This window comes from Phyllosticta citriasiana, assembly GCF_038021145.1.
Source record: "Phyllosticta citriasiana strain CBS 120426 chromosome Unknown IWZ02scaffold_11, whole genome shotgun sequence".
Classification (NCBI taxonomy): Eukaryota; Fungi; Ascomycota; class Dothideomycetes; order Botryosphaeriales; family Phyllostictaceae; genus Phyllosticta; species Phyllosticta citriasiana.
In genome coordinates, this window is record NW_027117288.1 from 269778 (window position 1) to 294107 (window position 24330).

Sequence of the window (24330 nt, forward strand, 5' to 3'; positions counted from 1 at the left end):
TGCGAGGTGTGTAGATGCTGAATGCTGGCTGTCAAGGACGCGGGTAGGTAGCTAGAGGAATGCGTCGGCGAACTCGAGCTGAAATCGCCGACGAGATTTAGCGCGGAGGCACTGACATCACCGCCTTCGAGTACCTATACCTTAGGTAGCTTCCCCCCGGGTCGCTTGTTCAATTTCAATTGACATTGCCCCAAAATCGAAAATGACCAAAGATGACTTGAGATCGCCTTCGACGATTCGAGTCTTCAGCTTGAATTGCTGGGGACTCAAATTTCTCGCCAAATACCGCCACGAACGTCTCTCGGAAATCGGCAACCAGATCGCTGCCATCTCTCCTCCCCCCGAAATCGTCGGGCTGCAAGAATGCTGGACACAACAAGACTACCTGGCCATCCGAGAAAAGACGGGTCACATACTGCCTTATGGCAAATTCTATCACAGCGGCATATTTGGTGGAGGTCTGGCAATACTGTCGAAATGGCCAATTGAAGAGAGCAGCATGTGGCGTTACCCGTTAAACGGGAGACCAACTGCCTTTTTCAGGGGAGACTGGTTTGTGGGAAAAGGCGTCGCTTGTGCGAGAATACGGTTTGGAGAGAGGAAAAAGGACGTTGCCGAGGTGTTTTGCACGCATGTGAGTCTGAACACACCAAATTAACGACGATGGTAGTAACCTTTCAAAGCTACATGCACCCTACGAAGCCGAACCCAACGACTCCTACATCTGCCACCGCACGGCACAAGCCTGGGAAATTGCGAAGCTGATGCGAGGCGCGGCTGAGAGAGGTCATCTCGTCATCGGATTGGGAGACTTCAACATGATTCCACTCTCGCTCGCCCACCGTATAATCGAAAGCCACACACCATGTCGTGATGTATGGCGTCTCCTCCATCCAGACTCCTCCATTGGTGCAGCAAGGGACCCGGTCGAGAAGAAGCGGGGGAGACCTATGCCCACGGCCGAACATAACATCAAAGAGAATGGTGCGACTTGCGATAGTGCTCTGAACACGTGGCGATGGAACGAATCACATCGCAAGCGTCTGGAAAAAGGCGAGGACGTAGTCATAGAGCCTAACGTTGAAGATCCGCGCGCCAAGCGTCTTGACTACATCTTCTTCAGCAGTGGGGAGCACTCGCCAACCGCGGTTGCAAAGGGCGACAGCCAACCTCATTCCCACGCAGACACGTGGGCACTGCAAGATATCAAGGTGGGCATGATGATGCGCCATCCTAAGCTCAAGTGTTCGTTAAGCGACCATTTTTCTGTCGAGGCCACGCTTGTCCGCCGTCCGGGCCTTACCGATTACTTGCGTCCTTTGAGCTCATCCGTCGTCGACTTTGACTCTGAGGCCATAGGAGGATCTTCCCTGCTCCCTCCAGCCGTCTATGACGAGATTCTTGCCATGATACAAAAGTACTTTGCCCGCGAGTATCGTCAGCGTCGTCTCCGCCTCACGCATTTTGGCGCTCAGCTTGCTTTGACAATTGCCTGCCTGATCGGCGTGTGGTGGGTGCCACACAACTTTGTGGCATTCATCCTCATGCTTGTCAGCAGTCTAGGCCTAGCGGCGGGCGTCATCGATGGGCTAATTGGCGGGCTGTTTGTTGGCAGCGAACTGCGTGCACTACGAGAATTCGACTGGGAGATCAGAAATGCGCGGGCGAAGGCTGTGGCAGAAAAGAGCACAGGGGACGTAAAAGCAGGGGTCGTGGCAGATGACAAGTTGAATGGGGAGTAAGACGTGGCCATGTCCGAGGAAACAGCAATTTCTGATGCCCGCATGCTATGTTGAAAGGCATAACAATGAGCTCCGGCTGTCGCGGCAGTAAACATGCAGTCAAGCCCACAGTTGCAGCCCCCTGGACGCCTTAGCCTTCAATTATCAACAAGACTTGTTCTTCCGAATCCAAGCCCTCCTCTCTGATTGGGCACGAGTACCTGTTTCCAACCGGAGATCTTTCTCCGCTATCCACTTGAGGGGGCAAAAAGAGCAAACAATTCCACGGTAGGATTTGTAAATCCACAGGGATGCGCATATCACAAGCACGGTTCTTGTGCAACTGTCGACTTTTCATTTCGCGTTTCTCTAGGGACGGGAGATTTGCACGCGGAGGCGGGTGCGGAGACAGCGCGACCAGTGCACCTCGATCCGTTCCGGCGACCGTTCAAGGAATATGTCTTTGCGATCAGGGTGTGAGGTAATGAAGGTTATGCTGGGAGCACATGCTGTCGTGGGATTCTGACGCTGCCCTGGTACTGTACATTTTGCACATCGTCAGATGCTCTGAAAACTACTCCTAGCAGGCTGCTGCACTGCTTTGCAGTCTCCATCCATCAGTTTGGGTCTCAGCAACGAAAACCCAGTCCTAAAATCAAGTCGTTGTCGTTCTTACCTGGAGCGACCGTCATCATTTATTTCACCAATTTTTATTGTTCCGTAGATTATGAACATACAACACGAGCAGTCAACAAATCTCAGCAGGGAAAGCGCGTCCAAGATGGCATAAACGAACTCGAGACTGTCCTTCACTCTTACATTCACAGTAAGACATGCATGGTTGTGGCGTTGTCTGGCGGCAAGGGTGGTGTGCTATCTCTGAACGGTCCGGCGATGCTTCACACCCACGCTCGTCGTCACCTCCATCTGAAACTACCCCGGAGATCGACCTGCGGATTGGGTACATAGTGTCTAAGAAGGGATATTGAAGCGCGCCTTACGAATCCTCTGACCAGCCCCGCAGCGCGGCTCACAGCCCTGAAAATAAGCCTCACTCTGCCTTTGGCGAATCGAGCGGCGCATCACCCTTAAGCGCGCATAGATCCGCCCACCATTGTCAACCCGGTGCTGGGGCCGACAGTGGTTTTAAAGTTGTCCAGGCCAGCGATTGGCGAGGGATTTGCAGCCACTGCTCGCGGCGGCCCGGTTTCCAGCACCCCAGGGACCCCCTGATTTTGGTGACAGGGGGCGTGAGGGACGTTTCTGATGTAGTGCGACTGGCAATAAAAATATTGCTAAACGACAAGCGCCACAGCACCATCTCCCCTGCAGCCATCCGCGAACATCATGCTCCGCACGAAAAACAGAGACACATCCTCCGGCCTTTTGCTTATTCTCATCGGGCCTAGCACCGGTGCTGGAACAACCCAGGACGCTGGACTTGGAAAATAGTAATGCTTTGCGCGGCGATGGCCTGGTCCGATTTTGACGACGAAAAGGCAGTCCAATGAGCCACCAGCCTTGAGTGTGGGGCGCACATTTCAACAGCTCACGCAGTCAGCACGTGGACCAATGTTGCATTCAAGGAAAATGGCAAAGATTGACATGGCACAGAACTACAACTGTTCTTGTCCCTTTGATTGGAATCGGCCATGCTGGTCATGCATCACCAACAGAATTTCCGTCCAACTGTGACCTCCTCAACCGAGGTTTCTGGCCTAATTGCCGCGAAAACTAAACATTTGAGCGGCTGTCGAAGGACAAGCAGCGGTGCTGCATGCTGTAGAAGTAGAGAGGTCCGAGCCGGCCGGACCTCGTCACGCTACCTCCGATAGTACAGTATGCAACCTATAACATGGATGCCTAGACGATTCGACAGACCGCAACCACTTATCCAAATCTTCTACTGCCAGTCTTGCGGGTGGATATTAGTCACTGAGGGGCTGACGGTCCGATCTTTTTTGAAACCGGATATGATGTGGCAATGAGGTTTTGTGCTCGTTTTCACCATCGCCTGCAACAATCACGACCTTGGCCGGTCAGGAAATATCCTGAGTGCTGTTGCGCCAATCATATCGTGTAATACACCACTGATACACAGTGCTACTACTACAACCCTCCAAGAAATTTCGATTAGTAGAAACCAGGGCCGCATGCTACAGGTGCTTGGTTGGTTTCAGTGATCCCGCCTGTCTACAAGCTAGATGCTAGACGCCACCCGCTCGTGCCGCTCCCGCGGCGGCCCGAACTGTTCCAAGTCAACCTTCAACTAACCATCAACCTCGGTGTCACGTTGTTCCTTTGCGTCGTCTAACCAAGCCTCTTCTTTCTGCTGGATTTCTCCACACACGCTCGGAGATTTGTCGCTAAAGTGTCCAGGTCTGGAGATTCGTGTCGAACTCGAAGAAAAGCAATAGGGCGTCCTGACTCGGCATCGCCCAGACAATCGAGTAAACACGGCATACGTTCAATCAGACGGCGTACGCCCGAGCCGGTCCGACTCGAGAGTCGAGACAGAGGACGGCTGAACTCTTTCGGCGCCGGACGATCGCAGTCACACGGCATGTAGCGCACGTACGCCCGCAAAAGCCTGGGCGTGGCGGTCAGTCTGACGCGGTTGTGTTGATGGCCATAACTCATGGCATTATTGCCCTGCCTTGTGTCATCTAGCGCGCCACCCGTCGAAATATGGCGCTGAGAGCCACGGCGTGGAGTTTGCCGTGAGAAAAAAAAAAAAAAAAAAAAGCGGCGTCGGCACGTGGGAAGATCCTGAGTGGGACGACAACACACGAATGGCCTTTTTTCTTATTGCCATGGGTCAATGGTTTACAGTAACCCACCACGAATTGGAGGGGCATCTTCGACAAAGAATGGTCGGCATCTCCCATCACCTCCGGTTTCACTAGCAATACTTTCGGTCGAAATGGTTGCCCAAGGGCCGTCAGCTATCGCCACGGTTTTTCTCACCAGGTCCTTGCGGACGCGGCAATTCCAATGCCAGACGGGCAGCGCGATGATGGACATCAAGCGAAGCATCATAGATCGTCCACAATCTCGCTGCCCCTTTGCAATTTCGCCCTAGGGCAACGACGTCAAATGCGAACATCCAACCACCAGAGCGCTTGAGCCAGAACGAAAAAGAAAAAAAGAACAACAATGCTCCGACTGCACAGCCTTGCGCCGGTGCCTCAACGAGGGCTCTGAGGAGGCAAAAACTCTTGGGTCCGGTCAGACCTCGCTCGAGTCGACCAGACGGAAAGGCCGAGAAGAAGGGGGTCGAGCACCACTAGCAGGCTGCGACGCGCGCGCACGACCACGACCACGACCACCATCATCATTCGAGAAGCCTTCCACGGACGGTACCGTGCGTGGGCAAGTCTCATCTCGCAAAGTCCGACAAGGTGGAAAACCTGCTTCAGAGTGAGTCGTCGTGAGTCGTGGCGGCCGCCTTGCGGCGACATCTGCGCTTCGCAGCTCGTGCGCTCCTTTCATGATGCCCAGGGGCATGTTCGACGTCTACGGCCATGTCTTTTTTTTTTTTCCCCTCCTGGCAGTCGTGACCTGAAAATATCAAAATGCTCTGCGGTCGTGTTCCCCCATGACTCTTGATGTTCATGCGATTGATGGAGGGGGTGGGGCAGTCCTGGTAGCCGGACGAGAATCGGGATGGATGCGGTTCGGTGTACGACTCGATCAAGACGCGATCCTGAAAGAGGACGTTGTAAAAGGCGGTGGAGGTCTTAGAACACGCTTCTTTGTGACCAAGAGGAAGTGTGAACACTCTACCAAGGCGGCTGTGGAACTTGAGGGAATGTTGACTGACAAATCGCAAAACTTGACAGCAGACACACAGCACAGAACGTCAGCAGGGAGACAATCAAGTCGGTCACCAACGTACACGCCTGTATCCGTATACGACCATTGATGAAGCAGCAGCAGCAGCCATAGCCAGCTTCCTGACCACAAACCACTCCGAGCGAGAGCCCAACGGTCATTGTTGCGCCACGGCGTGTGTCACAGCCACGCCTCACGTCCCCCAGCGCAGCGTGTGCTCCAGATCGCGAGTAGATCTGATCCCTCGCACGCAGCCAGAGCGTGGCACGCCCTGGGTTGGACTGCTATTGTCATCGACCAAAGCAAGTCCGTCTTTCTACCCATCCAACCGCCATCATCATCACCATCATCATCATCAAGGAAAAACCCCCCTTAATCCCCCTTTGCGTAATAGTTTCGTCGTACGCAGACGTAATGCCGCCTGTCAACAGCCCAGCCAGCCAGTCAGTCCCTCAAACCAACCAGCCAACCAACCGCCTGCCCTGCGTCATCTCAAACACCTCATTTGCAAGTTACGACGACCGCCAGACGCCAGCCGCCATGCCGACCCGGCACGCCATCGGATTTCCTTTTTCTGCCTTACGAATCAATGGGCCGGCCGCTCGGCTGCCGTGCAGCTGCCTATCTAGCTACACACCGTATCTCCGCCAGCAGCTCATATTACGTATGTAGATATGTCCATTCATGCATGCCTTCCTATGTACTACTCCCTACATACTGCGTAGTTTAGCCTGTCGAAACACGCGCGCGAGAGCGCGTACGTGCGTGCGTGCGTGCGCGTATGTAGTATGTAGCGGTCGCGGCTATCGCCAATCACAACTGCTGCGCGCGCGCGGGGGCGGAAATCGAAATCCCCATCCCCCTCCCCATCCCCCTCCCCTTTTCTCCCCCTCTCTCGTCTGTCTGTCTGTCTGTCTGTCTGTCTCCCTCCCTCCCTCCCTGCCGCTGCTCCTCCCCTCCCTCCCCCCTCCTCCGCCGCACGCACGTCCGCCCTGCCTCAATCATAAACGTACCGTGCCGCACCTACTGCGCGGCAAGTTCCTGAGCGAGCGAGCGAACGAGTGGACAAGCGAGCGAGCACCGTAGACAAACAAGCAAAAATTGAGAGACGATTGATTAATAGACGCCGGTGCTCCACATGATGAGGCAGCACGGCGGCCGCGGCCGCGTCGCCTCCCGCTGCCGCTCCCGTCCCCGCTCTCCATTCCATCTCTTGCCTGCTCCGACGGAAATAAGAACAGAACAGAGCAGAACAGAGCAGAGCAGAGCAGCAGCAACGGAAAAGCGGGCGGACGGGCATACAGAGGCCAAGCTAACTCCGCTGGCTGATGGCTTAATTCATAGCCCTGCATACCGGCATCTCGATCTGTTGGTTTTCGCTAATGGGCGATTTGTGATTGGTTGATGGATGTGGTTGGATGCTACGTGTAGTGTTGTTGTCTCGTTACATGTGTGTGGTGGATGGAGGGATGGAGGGATAATGATGTCGCTCGCCATCTGAGACGGTAGGCCGACCAATGCGTCGGGCCGTGCCGTTGGAGTAGTTGCGGTGTGCAGCAGGGAAGTAAGCGGGAGCGGAAGCAGAATTGATGGGGCTCGGATGCGGGAGGTTGAGGACTTGAGAGACGGAGAGAGAGAGAGAGAGAGAGAGAGAGAGAGAGAGAGATGGAAAAGAAAGAGAGGGAGGGAGGGTGGGTGGAAGAAACGAGCTAGTTGTTGTTTCTGATAGAGAATGCGTACAAGGCCGATGGGATGGATGGTTTTTGTGATGGGCATGGATGGCGGATGGCGTCCCGCTGCTGCTCCACGACCATCGTCTGATTATTCTCGATATACCTATTTTGTAGGTATGTGAATAGACAAGGTAGCAACAGCACAACAATGGCAAATACAACAAACACCGTGACCACCCTATCTATCACCTAAACCGCTCCAACCACTATGCATGTATCAAAATCAATCAATCAAACCATCCTTCCATCCATCCCGACCCACCCTAGCAGCCAGCTCCTCCACCCCGTCAACCGTCCGCCATCCGCCGTCCGAAGCACCATCCCACAACAGCACGCGTCCGCGCCCGGAACGGCCTTTACCATGGCACGCGGCGTCCCCACCCGCCGCACCGGTGTCTGTCTGTCTGTCTGTTTCCTCGCTCGGCAAAAGCAAATCACAAAACAAAAAATTAAAGCGGGAACTCAATGTGATTGATGGAACTCAGACAAGTTACGGAGATGGACTGGCTAGCAGCTGCGGAACCGGGACCGGGAGAGAGAAGGGGAGGGGGAAGGCAAGGGGGGGGGGGCATAGCTTAGGTTAGGGGGATATATTTGAGTGGAGAGAGGAGGGACGAGCAGGAGGGGGGGGCAGATCAAACGAAACGGCGTGGCATGGGATAGGCAAGGCAAAAGAAAGGGCGGGCGGAACGGAACGTGGGGACTGGGACTGACCGCGGATACATAGTACGTTCATACATACGTACATGCTTCCAACTAACCAAGTATCCCGTCCAGCGAGTGAGAGTCGGCGGGACGACGCGGCGTCTGCTCCCACTCGGTTGATGCGACGGGCTAGCGGTTGTAGCAGGTGATAGTTGTTTGTTGCTTCTTCGGGGAGGTAGGCTCCGCCGCGATGTTGTTGTTGTATGTACATGTCTGTTTGTTCGAGGGGGAGCGGAGTGGAGATGGTTGGGGGCATAGAAGGATGGGCCGTTGTTATCGCATGTGGTGGCGAGGAGCTACTTACTTGCTTCTCCTAGTTTCCGCTTGCAGCGAAGAGTGGACGGGGTCGTGGGCGCGACTCGAGAGAAAAGAACCTGGTACTGTACGGTGGGTGTGTCAGCAGGTAGTGAAGGATGAAGAGATCCATACCTACCCACGCATACACAGCAGTCACAGCGAAACGGGACACAGCATCTTCGACGGCTTACAAATTTAAAACAAGGGGATATTTAGTTTGACAGGTTGACATATCGATGACGTGTACATATACAGACAGATGCCACAGAGACCGAATGATGCATCGAATTAGAGGGCTCTCCATGCGTGCGCGCGAAAGATGCTCAAGCTCGCTGGCCAGGCCGGCTAGCCAGCGCGCGTAGTTAGCTCGCTCGGCGAGTAGAGGGGTGATCCGAAAAACGTTGTACAGTAAAAGGAAATGCAGAGTGTAGTTTAGTACTGCTGGCTCGATGGTGCTCAATGGTCGAGGTGATTTTGAAATAGCTGTATCAATGCATGTGGTGCAGTTTTGACGTCTGTGATCTCCTCTAGTAAGTCCTTGGAAAGCAGGATTCCTGGATCTGATGCCAGAATTGTGGGCTCTTCTCTCTCGTCATTTTCGAGACGTGCTTCCCATCTCCTGAATGCGGTTGCGCTCGTCTGCCCTCCCTTCTCCTGCCAGCATTTCCCTTTCAGATGGTTGATGAAGTCAGAAGGGCAGCAAACGCAACGACGAGACCGTTGCCAACGTCATGCGGAAGGCTCTGTGCGCACCCGGTCTGACCGTTGTCCCAATCGCCGCCTCTTGCATGTTTGATGGCCGCTTCTTCGACGCGCCTGCTTGCCTGCCCTGCGTTTCAAATGCGCGGTGGGCAGACAAACGGCGGGCGGACGCAAATCGGGCGAGGCAGAGTAAGACTGCCAGCCGGCAAGTAGTTCCGCGCGGTACGAGGACGAGAACAGTGAGAGGGCAATACCGACATTTCGAGCAACGCTGGGGTGGAAGAATTGCTGACAAAAATCGCCTGCCTAGGCTCAGTGAGCTGGACCAGCCAACCAACAGCCGGTGAGGCACTCGATGATGAAAGCAACGAAAGCGGCGCTTGTCTGCTGCCCCCGATTCAGAGGGCGCAATAATGCACCCCTGGTGCCCTGGTCCATCGTCGCCGCACAAACCAACGCGCGCGAGCGGCCGGTCTGTGCAGATGGCTGCCAGTAATCGGTCAAGGCAGGGTAGCAGTGCAGGGCAGTCCAAGTCCCCCACACGGTCGTTTCATCCGTTTGGGAAACGCCCTCACTTGCCCTGCCCGGCCGCTGCCCTTGAAATTCGGAACTCGGATCCAGTGCGGGTGAGTTGCTCCAGTCAAGGCTGGAGGCGAAGGCCGACGGCCGCCGTCCTTGCTTTGTCCCAAGATGCTGCTGGTCTAAAACTGCACTGTTTCCAACCAAACGCCAGGCATTAGCAATGCCGTGCGTTGGGCATGTAACCTCGCGCCGGTTGGAAACTTCCGGGACGGGCGAGCGAGCAGGCGATCGCCTTCGGTCGGTGAGCCGGTGCGGTAGCGAGGAGCGCGCCAGAAAAAAGCAAAAACAAAAAGAAATGAGACTGCAACCGTTTTTTTTCTCTTATCTTTCTTTCTCTCCGTGCAGAGAGAGCCGGCACGAGGGGGTGTCCATGGCCGCGCACCATTCGCTGCGCTGCCTCCCATGTATGAATTGAAAGCTCTAAGCGCCCAAAGACCGTACGTGATGCTATCAGCAGGACATGATTCTTCCATTGTTTCGCGCGATTGGTGCATGGAGGGACCACTGTTTTCGTTTCCAACCAGATGAACCAAACGCAAGAAGGACACCTGCTGAGTTTGCCGGACGTGGACGGTAAACCGGATGATGAAATTTTGGGGTGCGTCAGAGACTCGCAAACGACCGCTATGCGTTACGTGTGCGTGCGTTGCGAGGGCATAGAGACGCGGAGCTGCGAGCCCGTCGTTAACTCCGCTGGCCGAGAAAAGTCCTCCGCTGTCCCTCGCACCGGTCATCCGTTGATTTGTGTTGACAACGGCTGGCCATGCTACGCGCGGTGCGGTCACTGCTGGAGATTTTTTGACATGAGTCGGGAGGGAAAAAGAAAAAAAGGCGGCGACACGACCCTGCGCCGAGGCGGTCAACGGTCAACGAGCGTCGAGGCCGCGCAAGACAAAATGTCAAAGGGTCACCACCTCTTGATCCTGCAGCCGATGGTAGATGGTGGATGGTGGATGGTGCCTGAACAACGCAAGTAAAACAAGGTAGCAAACAAGGCAAGAACAAGCCACATAGGGCGTCGATTGCAGACATAGGCGGGGGGTATTTTTTTTTTTTATCCTGACAGACGCCAGAATAATCCAAGTAAACACCAAGATAAATGCTAATGACAACGCTGCCCGCCCGTCAAGACTGAAGGAGTTGTTGGGGTAGATCGCAAAGTGACCAGCCATGCCTGCGAAGAAGCCGATGCGAGCAAGGGGGAAAAAAAAAACCCCCCCCAAAATCATTGAACCATGACGCCACGCAGCAATGCATGTGAAGCGTGACACTGGATGATGGCAAAAATGAGCTTGCAGGCTGCCGAGATAGGGTATTTGCTGCAGCAAATGGCATGCCGCAGAGAGCAACCAAACAAGACCCCACTGTGCGCGTGAGGTATGCGCCCAAGGGTCAAACGGGCAACGCGAGGCGAGCAGCGCCACCATTACTTTGCCTGCCTCGCTGTTGACCCGATAAGCATGCTTGAAAAAAAAAAAAAAAGGTCCAAATCCAATGACTCAAACACCTAATTCCTGAGACACTCTGAATGCCTGTTCGATGGAAAAGGGCAACGGCGGCTTCCGTCGTTCGTCGTTGAGGCACTTGAGAGTGTTTTCGAGAATCGCAACGTCAACGCGAAGCGTGGGCGAGATGGGAACAATCCGCCGCAGGAACTTGATGGTTCGCTCCAGGAGGGCCACCACTTTCTCGTGGGGGATCAAGTCAGCCATCCATGACCGTCGAACGGCTGCAAGGACCAGGCAGTTGCCAAATTGTCTGCGTATATGTTAGCTTCGATCTATAGGTTTCCAATTTAAGAACGACTTACGCGTGAGCGGTGCCAAAGATGTTTGTGACAATCAGGCGCGTATTTTCATTCTGTATCCCGTCAAATGCGATGGTGCTCTGAACAGCAGAATCGACGCAGCGTTTGCAAGCTCGAACCACCTTGTACCAGCTAACCTTGGTCGTGTCATCCGAGATCAAGGGTTCCGTCGGATCGGGTTCGTCGGCCTCATCGGACTCGGTGTATCCGTACTTTTTCATCAAGAAGGCGGGCGCCGGGTTGCAGTGGATGGCGAAGTGGAGAATTGGGCGTGCGATGATGTAGCGGGCACCGTAGTACTTTGCTCGCATGCGTGCCATGTTCATGTCGCTTGCTGGTTTATCGGCGTCGTCCCATCTCATCCACGCTGGCACAGTATCCCTCCAACTTTGAAGCTGTTCTTCCAGCAGATCATCTCGAATGGCTGCCCAGAAATTCTTCTTTCGACCACCTGCGTCGTGTTAGCCATGGAATTCTAAGGGGAGGCACAAGCGTTGACCAACTTTTACTGTAGAGCGCAAGATGAGTGCGGTTAAGTATCTTCCGCAGCTGAATTTGAGTGAAGTAGTAGAGCCACACCATCTCTTCGGGCAGTTCGAGTGGCTCTGGAAGCCATTGTTGTGTCGGCAGCCCTATCCGCTCTTCGTCTTTGGAAATTCCGCTGGGACGGAGATGGCTCATCTCGGCAAGAATGTCACTGCTCAAGTTAGCAACATCGCAAACCTCGCATTGGAAATGTGCGCACCTTTCAAGCTGGAGGCAAGTCCAATACAACAACCTAATCAGATTGACTCTGCGTCGATCAACGCCAGACTTGACACCAGGCGCGACCTTGCGTAGATCCATGGCGCGACTCTCATCCGTGGCGGGTGCGTCTGGCAGTAGCGATTGCTTGTCCCTGGAAAATGGGTCAGCCAACAGGACACGGACGTCACTTGCGACACTTACTTGTCAATTAAGACTCCCAAAACCCGACAAGCGTAAGCAATCCAACTCCAGCTTTCCAAAACTCGTGCCAATTGACCCATGTAGAGGGCAGCCAAGACGCCTGCTTGCCCGTGAGAGATATTGTTGCCTCCATGCACTGCTCCGATGATCTCCACAGCCACCGTGTAGTACGCAAGCCCAGGAGTCACGTCGACGTTGCGAGCGGGTCCGTCCCTTCTTTCGTGACGGTCTGTCGAAGGTCTCCGACTGGACATGCGTCCCTGTTCGAGCCCAGGCGATGGAATGCCGGCCAGAGTCGAGTGCGAAGACGCCGGGGACTGCTTGATTGTCGCCGGGGGAGAATCCATTGACGGTAGCAGAGAGCTGCCTACAATGGTATTCGGGCCCCCAGTTGGTCCGGGAAGATGAGTTTTGTGCTCACAAATCTTTCCAATGGCCATGATCAACAGGACTATTGCGTTTCCAACGGTTCGATCGACCGGGGGAGGCCGTCTCGGTTGTGGGAAGCTGGATTCAAGACCCGGGAGAGGTCCATGGTTTGATCGTTTTCTCTTCAATGGTATAGATGGGTACGATTCGGGTACGGCGAATGGAGAGCCAGCGTTCCGATCTGCTGCGCTTGGCTTTGCAGGAGGGTCAGGGGAATATCGCTGGATAAATGTCTTGACCATTTCCTCCAACCGTCGCCTGTCCAAGAATGGCTGGAGAGGGTGCATATGCTCCAGATAACTCTTATGTAAGCGATTGACCGTGCGGGAATCCAATTTTAGCGTTCCGTCCGGGTTGAGACCTCCCCAATGGTTCGGTTCGGAGCGGTAGTTTTCCACGTGCCCGGTCCCCTGAAGTCCAGTACCCCACCCAAACGTCTCCCCAGGCGACGGCGCAGGAGTGCCCATCATGTCTTCTTCGGCATTGTGGAGTGCGGGACTTCCACCATGCGCGCCGTCGTACATGTCTTCGCCCTCGCCAGTGCCGTAAAGCTTCAGCAGACCTCGGTTTTCCTCCTCTTCCCTCGGGTAATTGGACCCTTCCGGAATGACTCCTTCGTGGAAGGGCCTCATGGCACCCCACTCCATCAACATGGTGTGCGCGGCAGTCGTGTGGTCTGCCGGCAAGGTGATTTCCGAGTCAAAGTACTCAATTGAATCCGTATCCGTATCTTGTTGAGTCGGCTCCATCGGCTGGGCAGATCCTGAGGAATTTGTGTACTTGGGTCCCGACAATGGTTTTGCGGCGTTGATCGACGGCTCCGAGGACGCGTGCTCCCTAACTGGATCATATGCACTTCCCTCAGCATCTTCCGCTAGGGCAGGCGTCGGCGCAGGGAAATTGTCCGATGGAGTCGAAAGCGTACCCTCTCCATTCTGGCCACCTCGAAGCTGTCTTTCGATCCTCTCAAGGCGTGGCTGAATATTTTGGAAACTCTCAAGCACCATGTTGACCTTGGTAGCAATGTCGTGCAGGGTTCGGTCTTGCCTGCCAAAGAGTGAGCGAGTGACCCCGGCATCTCTTGACAACTCGACCACTTACTTTGGTGGAGGGACCTCCTTGTATTCGCACTTGAGCCCGGTTTCGCGACAAAATTGGCACGGCCTTGCTTCATCGCATTTTTGTTTGCGGTTTCGACAATTGTTACATGCCTGCAGAAAGAGAGGAAATTTGTGAGCATCAAAGACCATCAGGCGGGATGATGGACAAACCTGAACCGCGCGAACTTGTCTTTTCCGGCTCGCGCCAACGTAGTCTGCGGTCTGGACGTAGGCGTTGGGTTGTGGATATGGAGAGGGATGGTATGCTTGTGCCGGTCCCATGGGTTGAGGTGGGCCGCTATAGTGATGCTGGTGGTTAGCCGGAGGGTAGGGTGTAGGGGCGCCGCCATTCATGTGAGGGTCATGGTTGGGGTAAGCGCCAGGGTGGTGGCCACCGTGGTCCATTGGCGGAGGATGTGCAGGCTCGGCGGGGCCAGAGACAGGATGAGGCCGCGAATCGATTGGGGAGGGCTGATTCGGGGTGCTGGGCGGCCTCGAAAGGGACTCGACCGAGTAAGACCTTGGTGGGATGCTCGCCGAAGGAGCGTTGACCGGACGGTGGTGGGGTGGTGGTGGAGGAGGAGGAGGAGGAGGAGGAGGATGTTGCTGCGAGAAGTTTGCGGGCTCGGGAAGAGCGCGAGGCTGGATGTGAGAGGACGGATGTTGCTGAATGGAGGGCGGCGGCAGCGTGTTTGGAGGATAGGCAGCTTGGGGGGGCTGGACAGGCTCGTGATAGCGAGCAGGCGGCGGCGCAGGTACAGAAGAGTGGTGAGGAGGAGGGTAGTGGGCGTCCAAACGGGTACGTTTAACGTCTGGACCATCGGCTTCCATGCTTATGTTGGCGCAACAGTCGTGGCCATGCGCGCAGAGGCCCGATGTTCAGGTAGAGGCAGCAAGAGATAATCTGTGGTGCGGAGGACGGAGGAAGGCCACCGAAAGCTTCCAGCAAAGTCAGTCCAGAGGAGGGAAATGAGAGGGCCCAATGCGCGTCATAGCTAGCAGGTCGCGGGCAAGGATCTGGCTTCGGCTGGATCAACGCCAAGCGAGGGGAGCAGCTGCAACTCGAGGCTGGCAAATCATGCGCTTGAGGGTCGCAAAAGACTGGGGTGGTGAGAGGGTTTGGGGTGGGGGGGGTTGGGTGTGTTGGTATGTAGGTAGGAGGGAGAACGGACGTGTACGGAAGCAAGTCGGTCGACGAGGGAGGGAAGGCTGGCTGGCGGGCGCAGGTAGGTGGGCAAGGAGGGAGAGGTGTCGAAGAGGTGGGTGACGGGAGGGAGCGGGCAGAGAGATGAGAGAAGGAAAGCCGAGGAAAGGCCAGACGTTGCGCCCAAGAGTTCAACTTACCGTGGGCCCGGGAAAAGACGACGAGATCAGACGTTGGGGCGAGCGGACGAGCGGGCGATTGGGACGGCAATTGTGCTTTTTTGATTGCTTTTGGAGCCGAGCGGTTTGTGTTTGATTTTTTTTTTTTTTCTTTCTTCTTCTTTTTTCCCCCTTCTTCTTCTTCTTCTTCTTCTTCTTCTTCTTCTTCTTCTTCTTCTCAAGACGCGACGACGGGCCGGCGAGAGATTGGCGGCGAGGGTGGGCGTAGTTGGCACATGGGGAGGATACCGTCAAAGTACGGTAGAGAGAGCGAGAAGCGGGAGGGGGTACCTTAGTCGGATGGTGTTGACAGGGCCAGGGCCAGGGCCAGGGCTAGGGCCAGGGCAGGAGAAGGCAGGGCAGAGCAGAGCAGGGCAGCAGGGGCAGGGCAAAAGGCTTCAGGGCACACGATGCGGGGCGATCCAGGAACACCAAACCGCGACTGCGCTGCCCGGCCACGTTTTCCCAGACTCCAACAGGCGGTCAGCCACAGCTCAATGCCCGGCCCGACTGCAGCGGCCGAGTCACCGGGCAGGAACCTCGTCCCGTCATGGGCTTGGGCACCTCCTGGCTGCGGACAGGACAAACGAGGAAAAAAAAATAAGAAAAAAAAAAAAGTTGAATAAATGAAGTAAGAAAGGAAAAAATCAAAACGGGGCCGCAACGGTGCCGTCCACTCCAGGCGTCGGGCGATCCGAATCCCCTACCTCATCTGAGGAGGTCCTGTTGATTGGCGACGGGTGCGGATACAAGCGAGGTCCAGCTGGGATACGGCCCCGGGGGTATCTGGGAACTTTTCCCACCACGTGGGTCCCCCAGCAACAAGAACAACATGCTGCTCGTACTTTCTTTGCTGCTGCTTCTTCTTCTTTGCCATGTTCGTCCGCCATCGAACTTTGCTTTGCTTCGCTGCTTGCCTGCCTGCTTGCTTGCTTCCCTGTCGCCCCGCCCCGTCCGTCTCGACGTTTCACTGACCCCAACGGCCTGCCTGTGCCAGTCACACGACGTCCATTCATTCTTCCGGCTGAGCTGGCCGTGCAGCTGCTGCTGCTCTGCTGCGACGCGACCGCCAATGTGGCAACCGTAACAGTCCAAAATTGACGAGTCCGACCTGCCGTGCAACCCTTGAGGCTCTTCCGTTTCCTGGTTCAGAGAGGCGGGGAATGTTGGCACACGCCAGATAGATGAGATGCTCCTTGCTCCTTGCATGGCCCGTTGGACCTCGTCTTTGGCTTCAACCTCGAGTGACAGGCGCCATGCCATGCCATGCCCTGCCCGTATCACTCCACTCGAATCACCGCTACCGTTGACCTCACGTGAGAATCCTGTCGGCTACTTTGAGACCCATGGCCGAGCTGTTTGCTTTTTGCATGGCCCAATCGCCGTCAGACTCGCCCATCTCTGTGCCTCTCAAACCCCCCGAACCGCCCCTGCCATCTCTCGTGCGACTCTGCATGCTGCTTGTTGTCGTGGTGTCACCGTCGACTGTACTATTCAAATGGCGGCCTTGCTCTTTTCGTGATACAGCCAATTGGCCTGGTAAAATGCTCTGCTGCAGCCGGCTGCGCCACCGAGGGCGTTGACATGTTGCCAAAGCGTGGTGGATCGGCCGGTGTGGAGAGTCGCTGCCAAAGCAGACGGAGCAACCTCCTATTTTTGCAACAGCAATGCTGAGGTAGCACAACGAGAGAGACGTCACGGCTGGAATCTTAGTGACGCAGACGACTCGCTCGAAACGACAAATGCTTCCACTATTGAACAGCGCGTGCATGGCCGACGATCGCACAGCCCGGGGACAGGGCGTTGGTGTGGTGCTGGAGACGTGGACGAGGTAGCGAACAAAAGCAACTGAAAAGACACAGACATTGAAAGGCAGGCTCGATCCCGCAGAATCTCATTTCGCCTCGCGCATCGATGTGCTTTTTTGAGAGACAGGAGACGCCCAGTCCAGCAATCATTTTGGGCGAGGTCCAGGCGCCTAGGTGCCCCTTGAGACCCCGAACCCCGAACCACGGGCGTGAAACGGCAGCGATCCCGTCTGTCATTCCTGCCCTCCCTGCACCCGGACGCTTCACCAGATGTGAGGTGTAACGCGCGCAGCTCTCTGCAACAACATCTGTAGGTGGTCAAAAACGCGCCTCTTTCAACCTCACCCCACGTCAGTTGCTCTCGCGTCCTCGTCTCCCTCCGACTACCCACCCATGGCTAGCTAGCTATCTACCTACCTACCTACCTACCTACCTACCTGCTTGCTCTGCTCTGCTCTGCTCTGCTCGGCCCTGCGCCGCTCGGCTCGTGCCGAGGCTCAAAAAGAGACGGCCGGCTGGCTAGCAGCAGCAATCGCTTATCAAGGAAAAGTGCGCTCTCGGTTAATCGTCTTCCGACATGGCGTTCCCAGAAGTCGCTGGCGGAAGGTCCACGCTCCGTCTGAGTCCTTTGCCTTCGATTTCCTCGGACGCTGTAGTACCCGTTCGACGCTCTCCATTGTCACAACGTCCATGTCCTCTTCACTTCCCCTCGAGCCCTCTCCCTTTCCCTTGGTCTCTCGCAATCGAGCGGCTGCATAGATTGCTGTGTTCCTATGTCGGCCACCATTTTCCTTACTCTCGTCGCCCTCGCCGCTGTTTATCTTTTCAATGTCGTGAGGTGCTTTTGCGCAAACCTCCAGGCCGCCAAGAAGTCTGGCTTTCCTTTCATCTGCCTGCCATGGGACAAGTTCAACATTTTTTGGATGGTCACGGGCAACTTTTGGGTCCCGCTCTTGGATAAACTCCCCGCTGCCATCACCGACCCTTGGCTTCCTTTTCTGAGGCTGGAATGGACCTACGAGAGGAAATACGAGCCTTTTGTTCGAATGGGGAGCGATGCCATCATGTTTGTTGCTCCTGGTGGAAATCATCTCTACGTGGCGAGCCCTCCGACAATCGCAGACATTGCCGCGCGCAGAATCGATTTCCAGAAGCCCCTGGAGAGATATCGAGACGTCAACCTGTATGGAGACAATGTTGTCGTGTCTGAAGGCGAAAAGTGGCGACGCCATCGCAAGGTTGCCGCACCCACATTCAGCGAAAAGAACAACCGCGTCGTCTGGGAAGAAAGCAAGCGACAAGCGCATGCCCTGCTCTATCATTGGACAAGTGGAAAAGTCTCGAGCGACCCGTTGCACCACGTCGACGATGACATGATGAGCATCAGCTTGCACATCATAAGCAAGGCTGGCTTTGGCGTGCGTGTGCTCTGGCCTCATGAGGAATCCGACGCCGAGCAGGAACATGAATTAGGACGCTTTGCGAGCACCAAGGCTCCCCCCGGCCATATCCTATCGTACAAGGACGCCATGAAGAAGCTCATGAAACACATCATCTGGGTCCCTATCCTGCCCAAATGGCTTCGACGTAAATCTACGAACATTAATCTTCAGCTTCGTTTCGCGACTGACGTTTTGGACAGAAATCGCCCCTTTTGAAGGCCCCAGGACGGCCACATTAGCCTACGAGGAGTGGGGCTTGTTCATGAAGGAGCTTTACGACATGAAACGGATTCACATGCGCGAGGGCAAAATCATCGAAGGCATGGATTTGCTTGGTACGTCTGGATCAACATCTTTCAGCTCGGCATCTGTGCCATTGACATCCATCACTTCTAGGCGCTATCATGAGGGGTGCTGGGGTCAACGAGGAGTCGTTGAAGTCGCCGGAGCCGCCGGAGCAGCAGCTAAGTGACTCAGAGATTCTCGGAAACGCCTTCGTTTTCATCCTGGCTGGCCACGAGACTACGGCCAACGCCATCCACTTTTCCCTAGTCTTGCTGGCTCTGAATCCGCCGACTCAGCGACGATTGCAAGCGGAGCTTACGAGAAATCTTGGCGACCGACCATCCGAGGAATGGGACTACGATCGCGACCTGCCAAGAATAATGGGCGGCATGCCCGCAGCAGTGCTATCCGAGACCATGCGCCTCATCCCTGCCGTGACGGGAATACCGAAGAGCACCATGAAGGACAGTCCGCAGCCCTTGAACGTGAATGGTCGCCTCTACATGGTGCCCGCTGAATGCATCATATCCTTGGATGTGCCTGCTACTCATCACAACCCGCGATACTGGCCCGCGCGGCCTGACATTTCGGCCTTGCCTCCAGGCGAGGATCTCGATCAGTTCAAACCGGAGAGGTGGTTGACCAGTGATTTGCGGAGGTCGAGCGCATCTAGCACACGCGAAGGCTCGCCTGATCAAGATTCGAGTGGCCACGATGCGGCAACTCCAAATCTGTTTAGACCAGCTCCAGGCACATTCCTGCCATTTAGTGAAGGTCACAGATCCTGCCTCGGCAAGCGCTTCGCCATGATTGAGGGAGCCAGCGTCCTTGCTGCCCTCTTTCACGAGTACAGCATCGAGCTTGCAGTCGATGACTTCATTACCGACGAGGAGCTCGAGAGGATGCCTTGCGGAAGCCCTGAGCGAAAAAAGGTGTGGCAGAAAGCAGCTGACAAGGCGATGCACGTTCTCAAGCATGGGATGGGCAGCATCATCACGCTGCAGATGAGGCGAGGCCATGTACCGCTACGTGTTGTTAGGAGAGGAGAAGAACAATTCGCCTTTGATTTGAAAAAAAGTTCCGACCAACAGCAGGCTTCGATTCCATGATGGATCTTTGACGGCCAATTTGCTTCGCTACTTCTTGGGACATCAGTGTATCTTGATGTACATTTGTGGATTTTTGAGAGCTGCCGGCAGTATTTGCGTTCATGTCTGAAATTTGTAACCACATGTAGTAGATTATTTCTCAATCACTTGGCGTAGGACAATGGATTGGCTGGTGTTGTGAGGGTTCCGTTACTTGTGCAAAGAACAAGGGGGTGTCTGATTCTGACTCATCTGGCGTCGGCAGAAAGAGTCATGTTAGGTAGGGCTCGACTAACCTCCAGCCCCCAGACTCACGACACCACCACCATCCTTCACAACATCCGAGCCTTGTTGACCGGTCTGGACCTGCCACGGACCTTGAACCCCCCTCCCCCGAATTCCGCCTGCGCATAGTCTGGTGGCCTCAATCGCTCCGCGCGTCGTCTTTTACCCCGCATTCGAGGACAGGAAAGAAAAAAAGGAAAGAAAGAGACACCATGGCCGCGAACATGACACCGGACGAGAAGCTAGCGCTCATCTACGAGAACCTGCAGGAGAAGCTGAATCCTGAAATCCTCGAGGATGTCGTCAGGAACCAGAACCGGCCAGTCAAGATCTACTGGGGCACGGCAACGACGGGGCGCCCGCACTGCGGCTACTTTGTGCCAATGCTGAAGATTGCCCAGTTCCTGCAGGCGGGCTGTCACGTCAAGATTCTGCTGGCCGACATCCACGCTTTCCTCGACAACCTCAAGGCGCCAATTGAGCTCGTCAACCACCGCGCCAAGTACTACAAGTTCGTGATAACGGAGAGCTTGAAGGCCGTGGGCGTGTCTGTCGACCGGCTGGAGTTTGTGCTGGGCAGCGAGTACCAAAAGTCGTCGGACTACATGATGGACCTGCTGCGGCTGAGCACCATGACCACCGAGCACGACGCAAAGAGGGCAGGTGCCGAGGTTGTCAAGCAGACGGACAACCCCCTGCTGTCCGGCCTCATCTACCCGCTGATGCAGGCCCTGGACGAGCAGTACCTCGACGTTGACGTACAATTCGGTGGTGTGGACCAGAGGAAAATCTTTGCTCTGGCCAAGGAGGCGCTGCCGAAGCTGGGATACAAGGAGAGGGCGCATTTGATGAACAAGATGGTCCCCGGTCTGCAGGTAGGTGATTCACATCTGATGCGCCAGACTAGCGTGTTGACATTCATGTGTGACACAGGGCGACAAGATGTCGTCGTCGGACCCCGACTCGAAGATTGACCTGCTCGACGGCCCCGACGCGGTAAAGAAGAAGCTCAAGAAGGCTTTCGCAGCTCCCAAGGAGGTCGAGGGCAACGGATTGATCGCCTTTGTTGAATACGTGCTCCTGCCCGCCGGTGCTATTGATGGCGAGCCGACCTTCACCGTCGAGAGAAGGGAGGGCGAACCCCTGGTCTACCACGATGCGCAGAAGCTCAAGGACGATTACACTGCCGACATTCTGACCCCCCAGCTCCTGAAGCTTGGTGTAGGTGATGCCATCAACAAGCTCCTCGGACCCATCCAGGCTACTTTCAACTCATCACCTGATTGGCAAGAGGTTGAGAAACTTGCCTACCCACCTCCTGAGCCTGAAAAGAAGAAGGAGAAGAAGGTCAAGAACAAGGGTACGCGTCACCCTGGCGCGGCCAAGGTTGAAGCTCAGCCGGACGGCAGCCTGAAAGGTGAGGGTGCGCAAGAAGCCAGCGTGGGCAAGGATGTCAAGGACGCAATGGCGAAGCTGGATTTGGCAAAGGACGAGGTCAAGTCATGATACCATAAAGTAAGAAAAAAGACGAGGAACCCTAGAGCAGAGCGGGCATGGCAGGGCGTTCACGAAGGTCATGCGACGACAAATCAGATTTTCAATTGTCACCTTGCACGGCTCCTACCCATTTCTATGTCCTTCAGAACCCGGGTGCCCGAACGTGAACTTTTTCCCCGCTGGACGGGATAAGGCTGATGTGGAACGCAATGCCTTATGATGCCCGGCGGCAACCACTTTGTGCCCGTTCGTATGTGCCTCTCCCGTGTTTTCGGCAAAACGAAAAGTCAATTGGGGCCTGTTACAAATACCGAAACTGCGCAGGGGAACATTCGACAGAGAAGAAGGAAAAAAGCCCATGGGTCAGCTACCGGGACTGAGCGATGAGATCGTGTGGCTTGGGGGGCGCCTCGCTCTACCCCACCTCCACCCGTTGCGAAGACACGGGGAGGAAACGCACGGCATTTACCAACAAGCTTGCCGGTGAACCGTCTAGAGGATCAGAGCGAGGATGGCGGGAGCTTGGTGGCTGTCGGCCTGGGCGAGCGGGCGGGCGCCGGCTCGCTGCAAGGGGCAAACGCTATCTGACCTGTGGTTGTCCACGCGGAGGGTGGAAGAGGGTGGCATGTGGTGTTGAAGAAGGAAGAAGAAGAAGAAGAAGAAGAAGAAGAAGAAGAAGCTTCTTTGCTCCGCTCCCGGTCCCTGTCGACCTCTCCATTGCGCACCTTACCGAGCGAGCATTCGACCACTTGGAAGCCGTTCCGTTATGCCCAACGCTCTGTACTGTTTGCCTGACTCTCTCATCCTTGTCATCCTCTTGCCTTATCATCCCTCGGACTACTCTAATTGTCGCCAGTCTTTTCTCCATCTGTGCATCATGAAGCTGCCGTGTCGCTATATTGCGAGCCACGGATGTCATGTCCTGCAGAGAGCACGACAGGCCACGAACGAGCACGTACAACGGAGCTAACCAGACGGCCAGCAAGTCAGCAAGCCAGCAAGCCGAACACATGCAGCACATCATCCAGCGAGTCAAACCCCGACGACAACGCTTCCAGCAGGTAGGTACCGTTCGTAATGTACCTATCAAAAACAAGCGGCTCATGCCTTACTTCCTCCTCGATCACTCAAATCCGTCATATAGTCAGACAATCACTCAGTCAGGTGCGCTCATCAGCCTTTTCTCGCAAAGGCTTACAGCGCCCTTAGGTTCTTCTTCGCTCCGCCCCATTCCATACTCTGCGCGGTGGAGGGCCTTGCTGGTTTTCTAGTCGTCGTTGTCTCTCCCTTATCTTACCTAACCTTTTCTCTCCTGCCGCATTGCCGTGCAAGATTTGAAACACTGGAAGTCTGCTTGTCGCGATACTCTGCCTGCATGCGGCATAGATGTGTACATGGTCCCACGCCGCCGCCGCCGCCGCCGCTGCCGCTGCATTCTCGATTCCCTGTGCGGATGGCTTGATACACATCAACTGCTCGGGGCTGGGCACTGGTCGATTTATTGGCAGACATGGAAGAGTGCAGACTTGGGCAAAGAAAGACAACGCAAGTAACATGACCTTGACACGAACGACAAAAGAGACATCCAACTTGATTCTTGGGCACCATCATGACAGTGCAGCTCCAAAAACCCACAATCTGAACCTCTCGCTTTTCTCCCCGCCGCAACATCTTGCCCCATCAATCCAGCGCACAACTAGTCAATCGACCAAAGCTCTCAGGCAAGCTCGGCCGTACGCAACTACGCAGGCGCCATAGACCAACCGGGGTAGAGACACATGCTTATTTCCAGGCAAACACAGCCAACGAGCCAACGCCCGTCCGCCCATCCGTCCGCCCAACCGCTCGTCAATCCTACAATGTCTCAGCCTACTCGAAACGCAATTTACACGCTTCACGACAAACGGTCACGCGGCGCTGCTGCTCCTCATGTCCGTGCCGCGCGCGTCCCGCGTTGCCGTCCCGGCGTGCTGGCAGGGCAGCTGGGCAAGGTGGCTGCCAAGTAGCCGTCGAGCCTTGGCCCAACGTTACGACAACGACAACGACGACGACGACGACAACGACGACGACGACAACGACGACGACGACGACGACAACGACGCGGACCAAGACGAGAAACGAGATGGGAGACGAGACGTCTCGGTGGCTTTGCAAAGCTTTGCTACTCGCTTTCTTGGACTGCATTTTATTCGCTTGCTTGCGTCTCTGCTCCGGCCTGTGCCGTGGCCTTGTCGGTTTGCCTAACGCTGCTGCTACGAGCGACCTTTCAGAGACTGATCCAATGGCCCAACTAATTGGCTTGCCTGAGCATTTTTTCTGTTCAGACGCGGAGACGGACGTCGGACGTCGGACGCCGACGGCACGAGCAAGCAAACAAGGAAGACGCGCTTCACACGGCCGGCCCGTTAGCCGCTTCGCCCAGCCATCCACGACAAACAAACCGCGACGAAGAATACGCCGGCAAAAGTGCCATCAATTTGGCAAATGTGCATTCATGTTTCGTTTACCCGCTAGATGCTGATGTTAAGAAGAATCTACATGGAAGCGGAACTTTCGTCCTTCCCGCCATTTCGTCGTCCATTCTTGCAAGTTCGGTCTACGTAAGTCCGCGCGTGCTACTACAGTCTACAGGTATTGTAGCAGCCAGCAAGGATCCTGTTTGGCCCGGCTGCTCTGCTTCAGTAAAGAAACTCCTAAACATGCGT

At 55.4% G+C, this 24330-nt stretch overlaps 8 protein-coding genes across 8 annotated transcripts; 6 read left to right on the forward strand and 2 right to left on the reverse strand.

Moving 5' to 3' along the window:
- The first annotated feature begins 67 nt into the window (after positions 1-67).
- Positions 68-1807, forward strand: IWZ02DRAFT_45822 (Endonuclease/exonuclease/phosphatase). The gene is made up of 2 exons (XM_066767994.1): positions 68-634; positions 684-1807. The coding sequence occupies exons 1-2, from the start codon at positions 203-205 to the stop codon at positions 1740-1742; spliced, it is 1491 nt and encodes a 496-aa protein (XP_066620252.1). The 5' UTR covers positions 68-202; the 3' UTR covers positions 1743-1807.
- Positions 1808-5061: 3254 nt separating this feature from the next.
- IWZ02DRAFT_45948 (uncharacterized protein) lies at positions 5062-6221 on the forward strand. The gene is made up of 4 exons (XM_066768081.1): positions 5062-5492; positions 5564-5602; positions 5661-5861; positions 5950-6221. Exons 1-4 carry the CDS (start codon positions 5320-5322, stop codon positions 6182-6184), a joined length of 648 nt encoding a protein of 215 aa, XP_066620253.1. The 5' UTR covers positions 5062-5319; the 3' UTR covers positions 6185-6221.
- A 3295-nt stretch (positions 6222-9516) lies between these two features.
- On the reverse strand, positions 9517-10503 carry IWZ02DRAFT_45954 (uncharacterized protein). Its single transcript, XM_066768087.1, has one exon. The coding sequence runs from the start codon at positions 10306-10308 to the stop codon at positions 9694-9696; it is 615 nt and encodes a 204-aa protein (XP_066620254.1). The 5' UTR covers positions 10309-10503; the 3' UTR covers positions 9517-9693.
- A 488-nt stretch (positions 10504-10991) lies between these two features.
- Positions 10992-14967, reverse strand: IWZ02DRAFT_45952 (uncharacterized protein). Its single transcript, XM_066768086.1, has 7 exons — positions 14030-14967; positions 13860-13969; positions 12330-13805; positions 12127-12279; positions 11885-12078; positions 11385-11832; positions 10992-11332 (listed from the first exon to the last, which is right to left on the reverse strand). The coding sequence occupies exons 1-7, from the start codon at positions 14687-14689 to the stop codon at positions 11074-11076; spliced, it is 3300 nt and encodes a 1099-aa protein (XP_066620255.1). The 5' UTR covers positions 14690-14967; the 3' UTR covers positions 10992-11073.
- Positions 14968-17533: 2566 nt separating this feature from the next.
- Positions 17534-20084, forward strand: IWZ02DRAFT_46032 (cytochrome P450 monooxygenase-like protein). The gene is made up of 3 exons (XM_066768146.1): positions 17534-18615; positions 18671-18805; positions 18867-20084. The coding sequence occupies exons 1-3, from the start codon at positions 17802-17804 to the stop codon at positions 19862-19864; spliced, it is 1947 nt and encodes a 648-aa protein (XP_066620256.1). The 5' UTR covers positions 17534-17801; the 3' UTR covers positions 19865-20084.
- Position 20085: 1 nt separating this feature from the next.
- Positions 20086-21728, forward strand: IWZ02DRAFT_46033 (tyrosyl-tRNA synthetase). Its single transcript, XM_066768147.1, has 2 exons — positions 20086-21003; positions 21062-21728. Exons 1-2 carry the CDS (start codon positions 20341-20343, stop codon positions 21632-21634), a joined length of 1236 nt encoding a protein of 411 aa, XP_066620257.1. The 5' UTR covers positions 20086-20340; the 3' UTR covers positions 21635-21728.
- Positions 21729-21738: 10 nt separating this feature from the next.
- Positions 21739-22804, forward strand: IWZ02DRAFT_46083 (uncharacterized protein). Its single transcript, XM_066768178.1, has 3 exons — positions 21739-21875; positions 21950-22405; positions 22482-22804. The coding sequence occupies exons 2-3, from the start codon at positions 22009-22011 to the stop codon at positions 22688-22690; spliced, it is 606 nt and encodes a 201-aa protein (XP_066620258.1). The 5' UTR covers positions 21739-21875; positions 21950-22008; the 3' UTR covers positions 22691-22804.
- A 207-nt stretch (positions 22805-23011) lies between these two features.
- On the forward strand, positions 23012-24265 carry IWZ02DRAFT_435241 (uncharacterized protein; the record flags this gene model as incomplete). The annotated part of the gene is made up of 4 exons (XM_066766424.1): positions 23012-23358; positions 23428-23859; positions 23958-24225; positions 24257-24265. The coding sequence occupies 4 exons, from the start codon at positions 23012-23014 to the stop codon at positions 24263-24265; spliced, it is 1056 nt and encodes a 351-aa protein (XP_066620259.1).
- Between the last annotated feature and the right edge of the window lie 65 nt (positions 24266-24330).